This window comes from Phascolarctos cinereus, unplaced genomic scaffold (assembly GCF_003287225.1).
Source record: "Phascolarctos cinereus isolate Bilbo 61053 unplaced genomic scaffold, phaCin_HiC Scaffold_8;HRSCAF=390, whole genome shotgun sequence".
Lineage (NCBI taxonomy): Eukaryota > Metazoa > Chordata > Mammalia > Diprotodontia > Phascolarctidae > Phascolarctos > Phascolarctos cinereus.
In genome coordinates this window covers 69940323-69957396 of record NW_027556291.1, presented here as the reverse complement: position 1 = coordinate 69957396, position 17074 = coordinate 69940323, and the positions used below count along the sequence as shown (strand labels likewise).

Below are 17074 nucleotides of genomic sequence, written 5' to 3'. Positions count from 1 at the left end.
GATCTGCCCCGCACCCCCCCCAAAAAAAAGAGATGATCAAGAGATAAATGAAGACGCAATTAACATATGCTCAGGTCGATGTGTTTGAAAAGGTAGGGGATTCAATAGTCTGAATTAACAAGCATTCACTGCACGAAGGACTGTGGTAGGCATGGGGGTTACAGAAATGACGATTCTGCCCAAAAGGAATTTCCATGGGCACGTTACTGGAAGAATAGGTTTGAATGTTAGCTCTGCTACTTAGTGTGTGGTTGCAGACAAATCTCTTCCCCTTTCTCTGGGCCTTCGCTTTTCCCATCTGTAAAATGGGGGGAATGAACATGGTGAGCTTGAATGTCCCCTCCAGCCCTAACATCTTCTGGTCTTGTGACTAGGTGGGTTCCATGGGCCCTTCCTAACTCTGATGGTCTCCAGTGGGACTGCCTAGAACTGGACAAAATCCTCCAAATGATGACTCTTGTTGTGTTTTTTGGCTTTAAAAGATCCCTTAGAGGCACAGGGGACAGAGGACTAGAAAGGTGAAGGGATGGGTCCAAGGTCCCAGAATAATGGGTGAATGTGGTATTAGTGGTCATCAACCATCAATTCCTGCCCTACCTCAGGCAGGGTGACCAGGCCCTCCTTCTCTGCAGGTGTGGTACCACACGGACAAGATTAGCATGGCTAGAGTTAGAATCTTAGGAGACCTTAAAACACCACTGAGTCAAACCCAATCATTTTACAGATAAAGAAACTGAAACCCTGGAGGAGGAAAGTCACGCAACTAGTAAGTGTTTGAGGCAGGATTTGAACACAGGCCTCCCTGATCCTGAGTCCAGGGCCCTTCTGCTTCCTGTGCATTGCTTTCTAATTTGGGGAGCGCTTTGAACTGATCTTCACATGAGCCCTGCGAAGAAAGCAGAACAGGGATGGCTTTCCCCATTTTCCAGATGGATAAGTAGAGCCCTAGGAAAATGCAGTGACTTGCCCGATATCATACAACTGGTTACTAGCAGTTTGTCAAAGGGTAACTTTGAGACGAATGAGATTCTGAAGCCTGAGTTTCTTCCCGGTGTTTGTGATGCCTAGATCCGTCGACACAATCTATGTGTTCTGTATCTGTCAACATGTTTTTGCCTGCGGATGCTTTGCAAAATATCTGTGGTTGTAGCTGGAAATGAGGTGGGATTCTGTGTGCAGAGTGGGGGTGGGTGAGCAGAGGAAGGAATGGAAGGAGGCTGTGGGAGGCAGACCAGGGAGAAGCCAGCCACTTGATGCAAGGCAGTGGGTTGATAGAAAGGAAAGAAGGCCCAAAGAGTGGGGGGCCCGAGAGAGTGAGACAGTTGGCTGGGGAAAGGCAGGAAAGAAGCAGAGAGAATGGAGGTGAAGGGCTGGGCAGATCATAAAATCACACAGTCCTAGATCCAAGGCCTTCATCGTACAAATGATGAAACTGAGGCGCAAGGGAGATGAAGTGTTCTGATGAGAAACTGAAATGCCAGAGACCCTTTTGCTTGCTTCCTCAGTGGCCGTGGAGAGAGGGCTTTAGCAAGGTTGGAGATTCTCAATGCAAGGGCTAGGTCGTGGCGGCCTAGAAAGCCCAGGGCATGTCAGTTGACAGGAGCCATTCAGTTGGCCTTGTTGTAGCCTACATACGTCAAAGCCTGACTTGGTCTCCTGAACTCATTCTATAAGCTCATAGCCAGAAAGCCCCCAAGAGTTATCCTGTCATACTTCCTCGGCAAGGACAATAGCTCTTGAACCCTTGGGCACTGTGAAGGGGCTCTGGTACTAAACCCAAGAACATGACGCTCTGAGCCATTAGCTTGACTGGTAGCAAGAACATTGTGTCACCTTGTACCATCTCAGGAGGACAAAGTCACTCAGGGACCCTTCCTGGTCACTGGGCTGCAGAGAAGACTATGTACCAGCAGGCAGCTTTATACCCCAGGCGATGGAGAGGCCCCAGATTTCTACCTCAGTGAGCTTGGTTTCATTCAGAGGGCAAACCCTCAAGGCCAGCTCTTCCCAGATATTGCTCTGCTTCAGCATCAAGTCTCATTCTAGACAAAGGTGAAATTCAGCCAGGGGAGGAGGTCTTGACGAGCAGTTTGCTGATAAACTGTCCAGATAACAAGAGGCTCAGCTCGTGAGGCCTCAAGGGGGTCATGTGGAGAGAGGCCCTTGGTTTCTGCTTCAGGAAAGGTAGGCTCTAGCAGAGAGGTGGAACTTAGGAGGTGAGGGGCTTAAAGAACAGGTGGAAAGGAGGGGCCCAGGTACACAGTGCCTGGCACTCAGTAAGTACGTAACCGATGCTTGGTGATGGCTAGACGGATCGATTGATTGAGAGCAAAGTGGTAACAAAGGCATTTAGCCTACTTTGTTTAAGGAGTGGTGAGGAGATTGGCTTGACTGGAATGGGGGGAAGGGAGGTTGGGGAAGATGGAAGAATACTAGATCTGAGAGAGATTCAGAGGAAGGCCATGGTATGGTTTGGTCTGTGTAGAACTTCCAGCCTAGCTTATTACAACCAGCTCCCAGAAAGCTCATCTTAAATCTCCAGATGAGGAGATTTCCAGGTTTGGGGACCTCTCTCTCACCCCAAGTTTCCTCCAAATTGTCAGCTTCTCAGGCATTTGTGGGGGCTGTGAGACTGCCCCCCCAAAAAAAAGAATAAATACTATCTTGTGGTAAAGGCTGGCTGTTGGCAGAGAGGTTGCAGAATGAGGCATACATTATCAGAAATGGCCAGCGTGTTAGTTTGTTTCATTTAACTGTACTATTTTTCTATAAAATCTTGGTGATTCCCTCGGTCGCCAACAGAACCCTCCCTTGTAGCAAAAATAAATAAATGAATAAACAAATAAATAAAGAACAGTTAAATGAAATAAACCAACATATTGGCCATGTCTGACAACGTATGCCTCATTCTGCATTGTAGTCCACCACCTCACCACAGAGACAGAAGGCAGCCTTTTCCCCCAAGGCAGTATTTTCCCTCCTTTTTGGTAAAAACTGGTTTATTTCTGCCATAAATAACAACAACTCTCATTTCTTGAGCACTCGAAGCTTTACAGAAAGAGCCCTTGCCTGACTGTCACCCTGTGATTCAAGGGTAGATATCTCTGCTCTACAGATAAGGTGACTGAGGCTCTGAGAGTGACTTGTCCAGGGTTGCATGGGTGGTATTCAAATCAAGATGCAAACCCAGATCACCTGTCTCTTTCCCACTCTAGCATGCTGCCTCTCTGATAAGAGAAATGATTTCAATAAAGTAGAATGTGTCCAGGCTTGGTTTTGTTTTTTTTCCTGCAAAGGCAAGGATGTTGCTTAACCCTTTCACCGGATAGCTCAGACCTTGACCCTGACCCTCTTGTGTTCTTCCATTTCCTTTTATGCAGCTAAGAAGCAAGACGGGGCGGTTGCCATGGAGATGCAGCCACTGAAGAGCGCTGAGGGTGGGGAGATGGAGGAGCGGGAGAAGAAGAAAGCCAATGGCCCCAAAAAGGAAAAGTCTGTGCTTCAGGGGAAACTTACCAAGCTGGCCGTGCAAATTGGAAAAGCAGGTATCAGCTGGGGATCCTTCTGTGAGCACCTGCCCTGTGCTGGGTACTTCAGGGGAAGGAGTTGTGTGAGTGAATAAAGAAATGAATAAAATGAATGAAATGAAACACTCCTCAGAAAAGACAAGCCAGTGTGTGATGGAAGTGGTGTGGTGAGTGATTTCCAGACAGTTCTGAACCTTGAGCCTTGCTAGACTGAGCTTCCTGGCGCCCAGCTCCTTCCTCTGCTTTCTTGCAACACTTGCTAAGACTTCCCTTATCAGGCTGCTGGGTCTGGGCTAGCCAGGAGGTTCTGGAACCTGCGGCCTTGAGGCCACATGTGGTCCTCTGGGTCCTTAAATGTGGCCCTCTGACTGAATCCCAACTTCACAGAACAAATCCCCTCTAGGTCCTCGGGTGTGGCCCTTTGACTGAATCCCAACTTCACAGAACAAGTCCTCTTAGCAAAAGGATTTGTTCTGTAAAACTTGGACTCAGTTCCCCACCCCTGTTCTGGACTCTTAAGGACTTCCCGGATCTGGTCCTCTGAGCTACTACTGCCATCCCTGGTTGCTGTGGGCTGGCATCTGCTCGTTTTTTTCCATCTACCCTTTGTATCGCCAGACACACTCCATGCTCATGAACATCTCTCTTATAGGATTTCTTTGCAAAGCATATTCAGAAATAACACATTCACATGAGGCAATTCGAATCAACATCCCAGCTTGGATTTGTATAATACATGTCACACACATTATTTCATTTGAGCGTCACAGCAACCCTGGAGTTGTAGGTACTGTTATTATTCCCATGTTATAGATGAGGAAACTGAGGCAGACAGAGAGGTTAAGTGACTTGCTCAGGGTCACACAACCATCATGCCACCCTGCTGCCTCTCTTCAGAAGGATTCCTAAAAGAGACCTACGCAGTTCAGACGCTTCCTGTATTCTCTTCTATCCACCTATAGCAACCTGAGCTGAGTTGAACCCACTCTAATTCCGTCTTCATTTGGAACACCAGCTTCCTCATTACCCCAGATTAAGAATGGGATCATTTGTCCTAGACTCCTCCTGACCCAATTGAGATAAACCCACCTGGGGGCTCTGGCTTTAGCTCATTGGCTCATTTTTCCCCCTATATTACTGTGGAATGTCTAGTCTGGGCTTCCCTGGCCACCAGGTGGACCCAGATGGGTCGAGCTGCCTGGAAAAAGAGGTAGTGTAAGCTACTGCCTTGGAATTCTGCTCCCAGGAAGGGAAGCTAGGTGACATTGGGCCTTCTCAGTGTTGCAGACTGTGTTCAGTTACTTTCAATTTTTGTCCCAGGATTGATTTGGGAGAGAAGAATCACCAAACTTGGGCTTTCACGGGTTCTGCTGCCCAGGGTCACTAGTGTTACATGGGGTCAGCATAGGAGGTCATGATGTTGTCATCCCCCTTTCTTACTTATGGCAGACCTGGAATATTATGTTCATAGACCAGTGCCTCTACCAGGTCTCCAGTGCTACGTTCTAGCCATCCCAATGGCAAAGCCAGTCTGCTCCTGTCCTCCTCCAGCTGATGCCCCAGTAGGTCCCAGATGAGAGACAAGGCCCATCAATTCTGGGCCCCAGGTGTATTCAGGACCTGGTAGAAATGGTAGAACCACAGTTCCCTCCTGTTCTCTTTCTGCTAGATAGTTGGTGGCCAGGAATCCTTGGCCTGGTTCTCAGGTCTTTCAAGCCAAGAAGTCTACTGATCTGTCCAAGGTAGGACCTCTGATACTAAATAGCACCATTAAAGATAGCGTGTGGAGAAACAGAGCTTCCGTGGTGCAGAGAATATTAACAAAGTCCTGGTATTAAGGAGACAGCTCCTGACTGCCCCCACCCCTAGTAGGTGCCAACTCAATGGATAGGAATACTATTCTGGAGATGCCTAGAGCTCTGCCCTTCTGCCCTTTTTGATTTGGGTCTTTTTTTTTTCTTTTTTTTTTTTTTTGGCTAGGCAGTGGGGTTAAGTGACTTTGCCCAGGGTCACACAGCTGGTAAGTGTTATGTGTCTGAGGCCTGATTTGAACTCGAGTCCTCCTGAATCCAGGGCCAGTGCTCTGTTCACTGCGCCACTTAGCTGCCATCCTTCTGCCCTTTTTGCTGTAGATTTCAGTATCCTCTTAGGACAAGAGTTCTTGCCCCAAGGTCCACAAACTTGCTTTTTTTTTTAAAGATATATTATGATAACTGTATCTCACTATAACTGGTTTCCTTTGTAATCTAATGGGTTTGTTTTTTTTTTCATTTAAAGCATGATTCTGAGAAAAGGTCCATAGGCTTCAGCAGACTGACTACCGAAAGGGTCTATGACACAAAAGAGACCAAGAAGAACTCCTATCCTAGGACCCCAACCCAAGGGATTGTAGGGGACCTCCAATGTAGTGAGCACAGACAAGTGGCCCTCTAGTAGAAGTGGGTTTGTTTGGGTTACAAAGATGAGCTCCAATTTAGGGAGGAGGAGAGCTTTTGGAGCCCCAATCCAGCCAGGCAGCTGCCCCCAGTGTTTGAGGGGCCAGGAGCATGAGTGCCAAATGCCAAGGAGGGAGCAGAGGCAGGGCATTACCAAATTGAAACCAAGGTCCTTTACTGGAATTCAGCCTGCAGGAAGAAAAAATCTTAGAGGAATAGGTTAAGATTTTTCCAGCTAGGTTTGAGGAACCATGGGGGGTACAGTGGAGTCAGACAGAAGTCTGAAGACCTGCAGCAGTGTAAATGCTTGTGTCCCCAAGGACTGCTGGGAGCCATCTGCTTTCCAAGACTACCCATGCAGGACTAACAGGCCTCAGCTGGCACTGACAGCCAGGCCGCCATCTTGGGTCACACCAATCTCCTCCTCCAGGCACTAATATACAACTCGGTCAAATCTTGTTGGAGCAGATCATTTTTTCATTCTGAAATCTCTACATAGCCAAGATTTCCAAGTCTTAGTCAAAGGCTTGTTTATTTAAAACACTTTAGTCTGATAGAATTCCAGTCCAGGTACCCTAGCGGCCAGCAAACTTCAGCTGGGGAGACCAAATAGCTCCACTTGTTTGTGCATAATCCTTAAGCTAAGAATGGAAATGGAAAAACTATTCTTAGCTCATGGGCCCCACAAAAACAGGTGGCAGGCTGGATTTGGCCCACAGGCTGGAGTTTGTTGCTATCCACTGCTTTCCTAAACCAGGAACTTGAACTAAAAAATCGAGTGGTGACCCCCCCTAGACCCAAACAAACTGTAATTATTTTGCTGAAACCAAATTTGAATCTTTTTGCCAAAAAATGGTTCCCCCTTCTAAAAAAAAAACCCACAAGCCTAGTGAGTCTATTTATACCACAACCAAGCTTTGATTGTTTTTTCTGTAACTATTGAACTGGAAAGAATCACCAAAGTATTCAAAAGAGTCACCAAGTCAAGCCCAGACTAAAGCAGTGTTCCATTTGGTATCACATTTTTGTAAATAGAAATCCTACTTTAAATGTATTTGGAGAGCTCTTGATTCAAAGGAGCCCTGTTGCGAATCCTTTTCAAAAGCTAATAACATCCTTCTAATTGGTCTTTTGTGCAAATGTACGATGATCCCCTCCCCATTTGCAGGGTGCTATTCTGGCAACCCCTGCTAATAGACCAGTGTGAATGCATGAGGGTTTGCTCCTGACATAGAAGGTTTCCTTCCCACAGCTGCCCACTGGCTCGCCACAGCTCGCCCTTTCCCAGGGCTCTCTCTGTTCTTCTTGCATGAGGAGAAAGCTTGCATTGACGGCTAAGCTGTCTTTACCACCCGTCTCTAATACTAGGTAACCTCCTTTTTCAAAAGGAAGCTCCCCACTGCAGCTGCTGCCTTTACCACCACCACTACCACCACCGACTCTAGCCTCTCTGCAGGCAGCTCATAGTACTACCAGGAAGTCAAGGCAGTGGGCATGGAAGGGTCAAGTCGCTGCAGAGATGTAGCAGCATCCAGAAACAGAAGGCACTTGAATGAATCAGGGTACACAGTGAAACCTTGAAACCTCCAATCCTAGATCTGCAGAGTTCCCAGTATTGGCCCAAAGCGTAGAAGGTGACAATTCACATTTGATGATGATAGCAATGAGGAATCAAGTTTGCTTAAAGAGAGGTACACCCAGAACCATGCTGGTGAAGGTTTAGCAACCAGGTATGGGGGGGGGGGAGAATGTGAAATGTGCTTGCTATACACTTTAAAGTTTAATTTGCATTATTGCTATTTTTCCCCATCATTCTAAGTCTAGAAAACAGTCAACAAAGCAATGCACCAAGCCGTGATTTGTATCAGTCTGCTGATTTCTGAGGTGTAAATACACTGAAAATTTAACAATCTGGCTGTCCTCCAGCACACCCCTGGGTATACTTGCCTCCCTAAATATGGGTTGCCCATAGAGTTCATATAATGGTGTTTGACTATTTCTTCTCTCCTTTTCTGCCTTCTCTCTGCCACGCCTCTCCCCTGATCCATCCCCTCGGTAGGTTTGGTGATGTCCGCGTTCACTGTCGTCATCCTGGTCATCTACTTCGTGATCCACAACTTTGTCATTGGTGGCCGGGCCTGGCTGTCCAATTGCACCCCTGTCTACGTGCAGTACTTTGTCAAGTTCTTCATCATCGGTGTCACCGTCTTGGTTGTTGCTGTTCCTGAAGGCCTGCCACTAGCTGTCACCATCTCCCTTGCGTACTCGGTCAAGGTAAGGGGCCGCCATCACCAACCCAGCTGCCTCCTTTGAGGAAACTCACCTAAGGTAATAGGCTGACATACTCCTTAAACTGGGCGCGCATTTCACATTGGAGTAGTGTCATCTTCCCCTACTAGATGGTACGCTCCATGGGGGCAGAGACCATAGCTGATCACCACTTTGTATGTCATTCAGTAATCAATCAATAAACGCCTGCTATGCATCAAGTACTGTGCTGGGCACTGGAGAGTCAAAGAAAAAGCAAAACAGTCCCCTGGCCCTCAAGGAGGTTACATTTTATCAGGGAAGATAGCCATGTGCCCATACAAATAGATTCAAAACAGATACAAAGTAAAAATGAGGTCGGTGGGAGATGAGGGATGACCTCATGTAAGCATTAACCCTTGAGGGGCAGCTAGATAGCTCAGTGGATAGAGCACCGGCCTTGAAGTCAGGATGACCTGAGTTCAAATGTGGCCTCAGGCCAAACACTTGACACTTACTAGCTGTGTGACCCTGGGCAAGTCACTTAACCCCAGTTGCCTGAAAAAAAAAAGTTAGCCCTTGAGCTGAGCTTTGAAAGAGTCTAGAGATTCTAAGAGGCTGAGGTGAGAAGAGATTACATTCCAGGCATGGGGCACAGCATAGGCAAAGGTGTGGGGAGAGGAGATTAAATGCCATGTAAAGAAGAGCAAGAAGACCATTTTGGGCTGGAAAGTGGAGTGTGCCAATGGAATAACATGCAAAAAAAGAGCCTACAAATGTGGGCTGTGGGCTGGAGCCAGGTGGTAACAGAGGAGTTTGTGTCTTATCCTAAAGGCCCTTGCCTTTCTTAAGTTGAGGAATGATGTGGTCAGCCCTGTGCTTTAGGAATGTCACTTTGGTATCTAGAAGATGGGTTGGAATGGAGAGATAGTTGAGGTACGGCTGTTACAATAGTTCAGATGAGAGGTGATGAGAATCCAAACTAGGTGGGGGGGGGGCAGCGTTGCCTTTCCTGGCATGCTCAGTGTTTAGCACAGTGCCTGGCACATAGTAAGTACTTAATAAATGCTTGTTGGCTGAGTGAGCAGAGAGAAGGCATTTAATAAATCAGAATTTCTCTAAATTGACGCTTCATTTCCTCCAGTGGGGTTCACCTCAGACATACGTTCTCTTTGCTGCCGAATGATTGCAGCAGCCTCCTGTAAACAAACCGAGCTTCCTTATGGTCCTGAGCTTTAGTCTGTTTTAGGCCTTTTGCAATCCTGGGCAGAAGTGTTTTGCCACATGGCTGGGTCAAAGGCCTTTATACTGTTATGGTCCACTTCTCTATAGGTACCTGTTTTCTTTTACAGTACAATATGCTATATAGTATTATAATACAATAATAATAAAACAATATAATACAGTGTATAATATTGTACAATAATACACTAAACCTTTACTAAGCGCTTACTATGTTCCAGGCACTGTGCTAAGCACTGGGGATACAAAAAGTGGCAAAAGACAGTCCCTGCCCTCAAGGAATTTACAATCTAATGGGAGAGACAACGTACAAACCAATATATACAAAGCAAGCTCTATACAGGATAAATAGGAAACAATGATCAAAGGGAAGGCCCTGGGATTAAGAGAGGTTGGAATAGGCTTCCTATAGGAAGTGAAATTTTAGCGGGGGCTTAAAGGAAGCCAGGGAAGCCAGTAGGCAGAGCAGAGGAGAGAGGGCATTATGGCATGGAGGACAGCCAAAGTGAATGCCCAGAGCTGAGAGATGGAGGGTCTTATTAGTGGAACAGCCAGAAGGCCGGTGGCTGGATCGGAAATGTGGGAACTGAACTAGATACTTTGTAAGGTCCTTTCTAGATCTATGAGCATTTAATTTCTATGACTGGCCCACAAAGCCAAAAAGTACTGTCTAGGATAGTCCAGAGATGCTTGGAAAGCTTTCTCTAAAAGATTTTTCCCCTTCCTACCCACTGGCAAATCTCTCCCCACTGCCAGCCAGAATTACGATGGAGGTGGTCGAGTCAGTCCCCAAGAGAGGAAGGGAGAATCCAAAATCATAGACTAAAATCAGGACATCCTAGACTACAATCTCCAAAGCCCGAAATAGCATCATACAGTTGGAAGGGGCCCCAAGAGTGTAAGCCATCCAAAAGAGACATTCATTGATTTTCCTTGGGAAGATTTCGAAAGCTGAAGACTCCACACTCTCCGTCGGGTTACCCATCCCAGTGTTTAATCATCCCAATGGGCCCAAATTCCTTATTTCTGTCTGCCCCACTCTCTAGAGTTCCCTGGCCACTTCAGACATTAGCAAGGAGGGATTTCTTAGGCCCAGAAGGGAAAGGTTAGTCTTGAATCCTATGGAGAAGGGCATAAGTTTAGCAACCTGTAACGTGTGGGTAGGACTCAGGAAACTTAGAGATGCCTCCTCATCAGGACTTATTTCATGTTACGAAGGGAAATCCCTACCTTTCAAATGCATTTGCTACAGATAGCATCAATCAATTACAGCCAGTTAGTAGACCATGTTACCATTTCTTTCTCTCAACCTAATAAGCTGTTTATTTGACTAATGGCTGCTGTCTCTATTAGGGACTGTTAACATTACAAAATGATATTTTAAGAGCCTGGCTATTGTTAAGTGTTTGGTTTTTTTTGTTATTATTGCTGCTTCCAAAGCTCTTTCAGACAAACCGTTTTGAGGGCTAACAACCTCTACTGAGGACAATTAAATATTGTAGCATGCTCAACATCCCCTTCAATTTGCAGAAAATGATGAAAGATAACAATCTCGTCCGCCACCTGGATGCTTGTGAGACCATGGGCAATGCTACAGCTATCTGCTCAGACAAGACAGGAACACTCACCACCAACCGTATGACAGTTGTTCAGTCCTATGTGGGTGACACACACTACAAAGAGATCCCCGACCCCAACAACCTGAACCCCAAAACCCTGGATCTCCTTGTCCATGCCATTTCCATCAACAGTGCCTACACCACCAAAGTGCTAGTAAGTCTGGGGAAGAGGATGGGGAAGCGGGGCAGGGAGGGGCCCCAGCCTGGAACAGGGACACGTGGGTCACTCCAGTTGGGGCTGACCACTGGCCAAGTCCTCATTGTGCTTTAGGTAAGAACTGCCTAATAAGGAGAGCTCTCCAGCAATGGAGATGTTTCTTTAGGTGGAGAACTCTTGGTCATTAGGAAAGATCAGTGACCACCAGTCAGTAATCTGCTATGGAAATCCCTAGGGAGGAAGAAGGGAGACTAAATGACACCCCCCCCCCAAAGTTCCTGCCAGTTCCTTGATCCTAGGGTTCTGGGAGCTCATAGAGTGGAAGGGGAAGGGGACCTTCCTGGGTCCCCTGGAAATCTCAAACACTGTGAAGATAGAATGAATCCTGCCAGTGTGTTCTCCAAACATGAAAATGCCTTCAGTTTGTGAAATGACTCCCTACTCTGCTTTTACCATTTCTCCAAATTCAGCAAAAACAAATCAACTTGAAACATGGGTTGTAACTCGATTGATACCTCTGTCTCCCATGCCTTATGGCTTTGGCAGGCCTCAAATCCCAAGCCTTTACTCAGTGGCACCGTTGGGGAGATTGGGGATCCGGAAGGAGAAAGCCCAGTATTTGGACTCGGGGAGCTCCCCATCTAGCTCGGGAGATGAGAGGGACCCAAGGAGTGGATGAGGCCAAAGAATCTCAGAGCTGGGAGGAAACTTGGGGGTCATCTAGTCCTATCCATCCAAGGAACAATGGTCCCACCAGTGAGGGGGACCCCCTCAAACCCATACCTCACTTTGGAGCAACTTGGATTGTTAGGAAGCTAAAATCTCTTTCTTGCCCCAACTACTACTACTTTGTTCCTCTGGGGTCAAGCTGAACAAGTTTGATCCATCCTTCGTGTGACAAGGCCTAGAATAGCTTTCCCTCTCTCCTTGTGCTGGGCCAGCAGCTGTATTCCTTAGAATGGCTGGAAAAACATGTGGGTGGAGGTCCTGGGAGCATGGTGCTGGGCGAGTACAGGTGACCCTGGCCTGACAAGTCGATTGTCCTTCCTCCCCAAAGCCTCCAGAGAAGGAAGGAGCCCTCCCACGCCAGGTCGGCAATAAAACAGAATGTGCCCTGCTGGGTTTTGTCCTGGACTTGAAACAGGATTTCCAGCCAGTGCGGGACCAGATCCCCGAGCAGAAGCTCTACAAGGTTTATACCTTCAACTCCGTCCGCAAGTCAATGAGCACTGTCATCTGCATGCCCGATGGTGGCTTCCGACTGTTCAGCAAAGGAGCTTCAGAAATCCTTCTCAAAAAGTGAGTAGTGGCCCCCTGCTTTCTGTTAGGTTTTGAGGCTGTCCCATATTCCTGGACTGGTTCCCCAGGGCCTACCGTGAAAGCCCAGCTCTTCAGCCTGGCTTTCAAGGCCCTCTACCATCTGGCCTCCTACTTACACCTCCAGCCTTGCCTCCTACAGCTAACTCTCTCCCCTCTGCTCCAGTCAGGCCAAGCTCTTCACACTCGCATCCCTTTTCTAGGATATCTACCTATATACCTAGAGACAGAGAGAAAGAGCAAGAGACTGAGAGAGTCTTGACTATTGAGATGTTAAGTGACTTGCCCCAGGGTCATATGGCTACATGCCTCAGAGGCAGGACCCAAACCCAATTCCTTTGTCTTCAAATCCAATATTCTCTTCATCACACTAAGCTTCTCTTCTAACAGTGGTCAGTTGAGGTGGGACTTGACCTGGGCCTTGAAGGACAGGGAGGAGAACAGATGGCAGAATGGACACCAGGCCTTTCCAAGGAAGGCAGGGTGAAGAGGGCCTGGGCTATGGTGGTAGCAATGAGAAAGGGAAGGTGTAGATAGATACAATTTAGTCAAGGTTCCTCTGCCTTTTCGAAAATGGGATTATCATTAAGGCAAAGTAAGAAGTTATTCACTCCTCTGCTTTTGTCAGAGAAAGTTTCAACAGATGTCTGGATAATTTAAGTACCCTATCATTACTGTCTCATTCTTCTGTGCCAGTCTTGTGATCTGTTTCCCACACTTTTCATCTATGTCCTCTTTCCATCCAGGTAGTCTGAAGTACACTCCAGTGACAGAATCACTCTTGTTTCTCTCTCCTTTGATCTTGTCACAGATGCTATCTACCAAGCTTCCCCCCTCACCTCCACCCCTGGTTTCTGGATTTCCTCACATGGCTATACCTTTTCAATATTCATTGCTACCCCAGGCCCTATGGTGTGTCCTTTTGAATAAAGTATTCCCTTCCAAAGCTATAGTCTAAGTCATGAATTTCATGCTTGTCACCTAAACTTTGGGCATTTGGGTTTAGATATCTGAGTGGTAGGTTTTACAGCTGGTTCCTTTCTTAGACTTTTTCTCTTGTGAACTGTTGGGTGTTTTAGCTGCTACTCTCCTCTCTGTGATTTTGATAGGCAGGTAGTAGTTTTCTCCCTCCCCCACACTTTTGAGTCAGTTTGCAAAACATCAAGTAAATACATCGTCACCACCTTTGTTAGGTACACTCCATCCCATCCAAGAGCCTGTCATTCCTCTCTTTTAAGCTGTGTCCCAGAAGTCTAAATGCCATCCTCAGATTCCATCTTCTTAGCTAGTTGCTCATTTCCCAGATCATTTTTTCTCTTCTGCATTCCTTGCTTTCAGCAGGCTTTCTGTTTTGGCCAGAAACCCTGAGGGTCTTCCCCTCCCAGATTGATTTTATTTTATTTTATTTTTTGACTAGGTAAAAGAAGCCATTCTTTGCCTCATTTTTACCAAGCCTTAATCGCTGAATGGGTGTTGCCTCAGACAAACTGAGACCTGGGAAAGACCTTAGCTTAAAAGGGGGGCTATCTCCAGTCATCCTGATCTATAAGATGGCTCCGGAGGAGAGAGTGAGGCTGATGACTTTGCACAGCCCTCCCTCACTTAAATCTAATTCACATGCAAGTCATGGCATCATCTTCCTGATGTCATGGTCCTCTTCGAGGACAAAGAATGAACGATCACCATAGTAGGCAGCAGGAGAAAAGTCCCACTGGTGCTCTAGTTGAACTAGATGATTTATAAGGGCCCCTCTCATCTCTGGAATCTTAGGTGCTTTGAATTTTTTAAATTAGGATTTTTAAAAGTTTGATGACAGAAGACCCTTGGTATTTTTCCACTTAAATTCCAACCGGCCAAAAACCCACTTGTGGAAACACTTCTCAAACTATGTTTAGCAACAACCTTACATGAATTGGGGAATACAGAGCAGTTTTGATTCTCACCAGCTCACTCTCTGTTTCATCAATTTTGCTGTTTTGTTTTTTCCCCTTCCCCTACCCCCTCCTTTTCTACACTTCTGTCCTTCACCCCACTTCTCCAGATGCACCAATATCTTAAACAGCAATGGAGAGCTCCGCAGCTTCCGTCCTCGGGACAGGGATGAGATGGTGAAGAAGGTCATTGAGCCAATGGCCTGTGATGGCTTACGTACCATCTGCATTGCCTACCGGGACTTTTCTGCAGGCCAGGAGCCCGAATGGGACAATGAGACGGAGATTGTAGGAGAACTCACCTGCGTTGCTGTTGTGGGCATTGAAGATCCCGTCCGACCTGAGGTAGGGATTTAATCATAAGAATACCTACCATTTTAATTGAACTTCAAGGTTTACAAAATACTTTCCTCCCAAGATAGCGTAAGTATTATTATCCTTGTTTTACAGAGGAAGGAAGGCCAGAAAGGTAAAATGACTTGTTCACTGTCACATAACTAGCAAATTAAAAGAGCTGGGACTTAAACCCTTGTCTTCAGATGCCAAGTCCTGTGTTCTTTCTACTATACCATGATGCCTTTTATTACTCATGCTTTTCCAACACTCTGAATTTCTCCTCTCCCCCACCGACCATTAAACTCCTCTTCTTCCCTTATAAGAGCCGTTAATAACATTTGACATTGGAGAGCACTAATCTGTGCCCTAGGTATGGTATTTCTGTATATCTTGCTCCAAGGGATATTCTCTTCTATTGTTAATATGAAAATGTAGAATGGTACCTTTCCTCCATTCCCCAGCCTAGGCTACCAAATGAACTTCTTTCCAGATTGTCATAGAAGGGACAGGAAAAAAACACAAACAGAGGCTAGAAAGTTTCATTAAATCCTTGGATAATAGATACATGAGGAAGTTCCCAAGTATTCCCTAAAAGGGATATTCTGCTCCAGCCTGTCTGGTCTCCTCACTGGATTTGGGGGCAGAGGACCTGTGTTTGAATGCCACATTTTCTACTTTTAATCCATATGATCTTGGGCAAGTCCCTTCAACTCCCTGGTAAGTTTCTTTTTTATTTTATTTTTTTAAGGCAGTCGGGGTTAAGTGACTTGCCCAAGGTCACACAGCTAATAAGTGTCAAGTGTTTGGTCTGAGGCCAGATTTGAACTCAGGTCCTCCTGACTTCAAGGCTGGTGCTCTATCCACTGAGCCACGTAGCTGCCCCCTCTCTGGTAAGTTTCTTAAAATGAGAGAGTCAAACCAAATGACTTCTAAGTCCTTTTTGGTTCTAAATCTGTTCTCCTCTGGAGCCCATCTATGGCAGCCTCATTCCCACCTTGGCTTCAGCTATTCCAACCGGAATGCCCATCCTAATCCAACCCACAGTTCCAACCCCAACTCACTTGTTTCAGGAAGCCTTAACTGATACCCCAGCCCAACCCCCATTGCTTTCTTACTCCTCTGAGCTCTTCTGGCCTTTAGCGTTTGTAATTCAGAGTTTGGTCCTCAGTTGCCCACTGAGTGCTGTTTATGGATAAGGACTGTCTCCCCAAACAGACTGGGGACCCTCTTGGAGCCAGCCCCAAGTCTCCTCCTTTATGCTCCCCCCTATCACTGAACCCAAGACTAGGCACACAGTACAGACTCACTGAATGCTTGGTTGATTAATGGACTGACATTTGTGACAGCTTCTGAGCCTGGGAGGATGCAGTCTGTGCGAGTGACTGGGGTCCCCATCTGAGGCTATATCCTGGCCCTGAGGAGCCATGAGGATGAACCAAGAGTAGGGCTGGCATGTCCTGGGCTCTGAAAATGGATTGATTGTAGTTTTAAGCACTTCTGTTGTTTTTGAACCAAATAATGATTAATGCAGCTGGGGTTGGACAACATGGGCCTGAATGAAAAAAGAAGTCAATAATAGATAGATAGATAGATAGATAGATAGATAGATAGATAGATAGATAGATAGATGATAGACTAGATAGATAGATAGATAGATAGATAGACAGACAGACAGACATGATAGATACACAGACATGATAGATAGATAGATAGATAGATAGATAGATAGATAGATAGATAGATAGATAGACAGATAGACAGACAGACATGATAGATAGACAGACAGACAGACAGACAGATAGATAGATAGATAGATGATAGATAGACAGACAGACTAGATAGATAGATAGATGATAGACAGACTAGATAGATAGGCAGACATGACAGATAGATAGATAGACAGACAGACTAGATAGATAGATAGATAGACATGATAGATAGATAGATAGATGATAGACTAGATAGATAGATAGACAGACTAGATAGATAGATAGATAGATAGATAGATGATAGACAGACTAGATAGATAGATAGATAGACAGACAGAAATGATAGATAGATAGATAGATAGATAGATAGATAGATAGATAGATGATAGATAGACAGACTAGATAGATAGATAGATAAATAGATGATAGACAGACTAGATAGATAGATAGACAGACTAGATAGATAGATAGATAGATAGATAGATAGATAGACAGACAGATAAACAGACTAGATAGATAGATAGACAGACAGATAGATAGATAGATAGATAGAT

The 17074-nt window shown here is 46.0% G+C and overlaps 1 protein-coding gene across 12 annotated transcripts in view; it reads left to right on the top strand.

The window, feature by feature from the left end:
* The window catches only part of ATP2B3 (ATPase plasma membrane Ca2+ transporting 3), a 137222-nt gene that overhangs the window by 71039 nt on the left and 49109 nt on the right, over nucleotides 1-17074 (top strand). For all 12 annotated transcript variants that reach the window (XM_078147746.1, XM_020977278.2, XM_020977271.2 and 9 more), the window contains 5 exons: nucleotides 3381-3545; nucleotides 8022-8236; nucleotides 10982-11224; nucleotides 12285-12526; nucleotides 14586-14820. In XM_078147746.1, coding sequence (XP_078003872.1) covers nucleotides 3381-3545; nucleotides 8022-8236; nucleotides 10982-11224; nucleotides 12285-12526; nucleotides 14586-14820 — 1100 coding nt within the window. The remainder of the gene's footprint in view (nucleotides 1-3380; nucleotides 3546-8021; nucleotides 8237-10981; nucleotides 11225-12284; nucleotides 12527-14585; nucleotides 14821-17074) is intronic.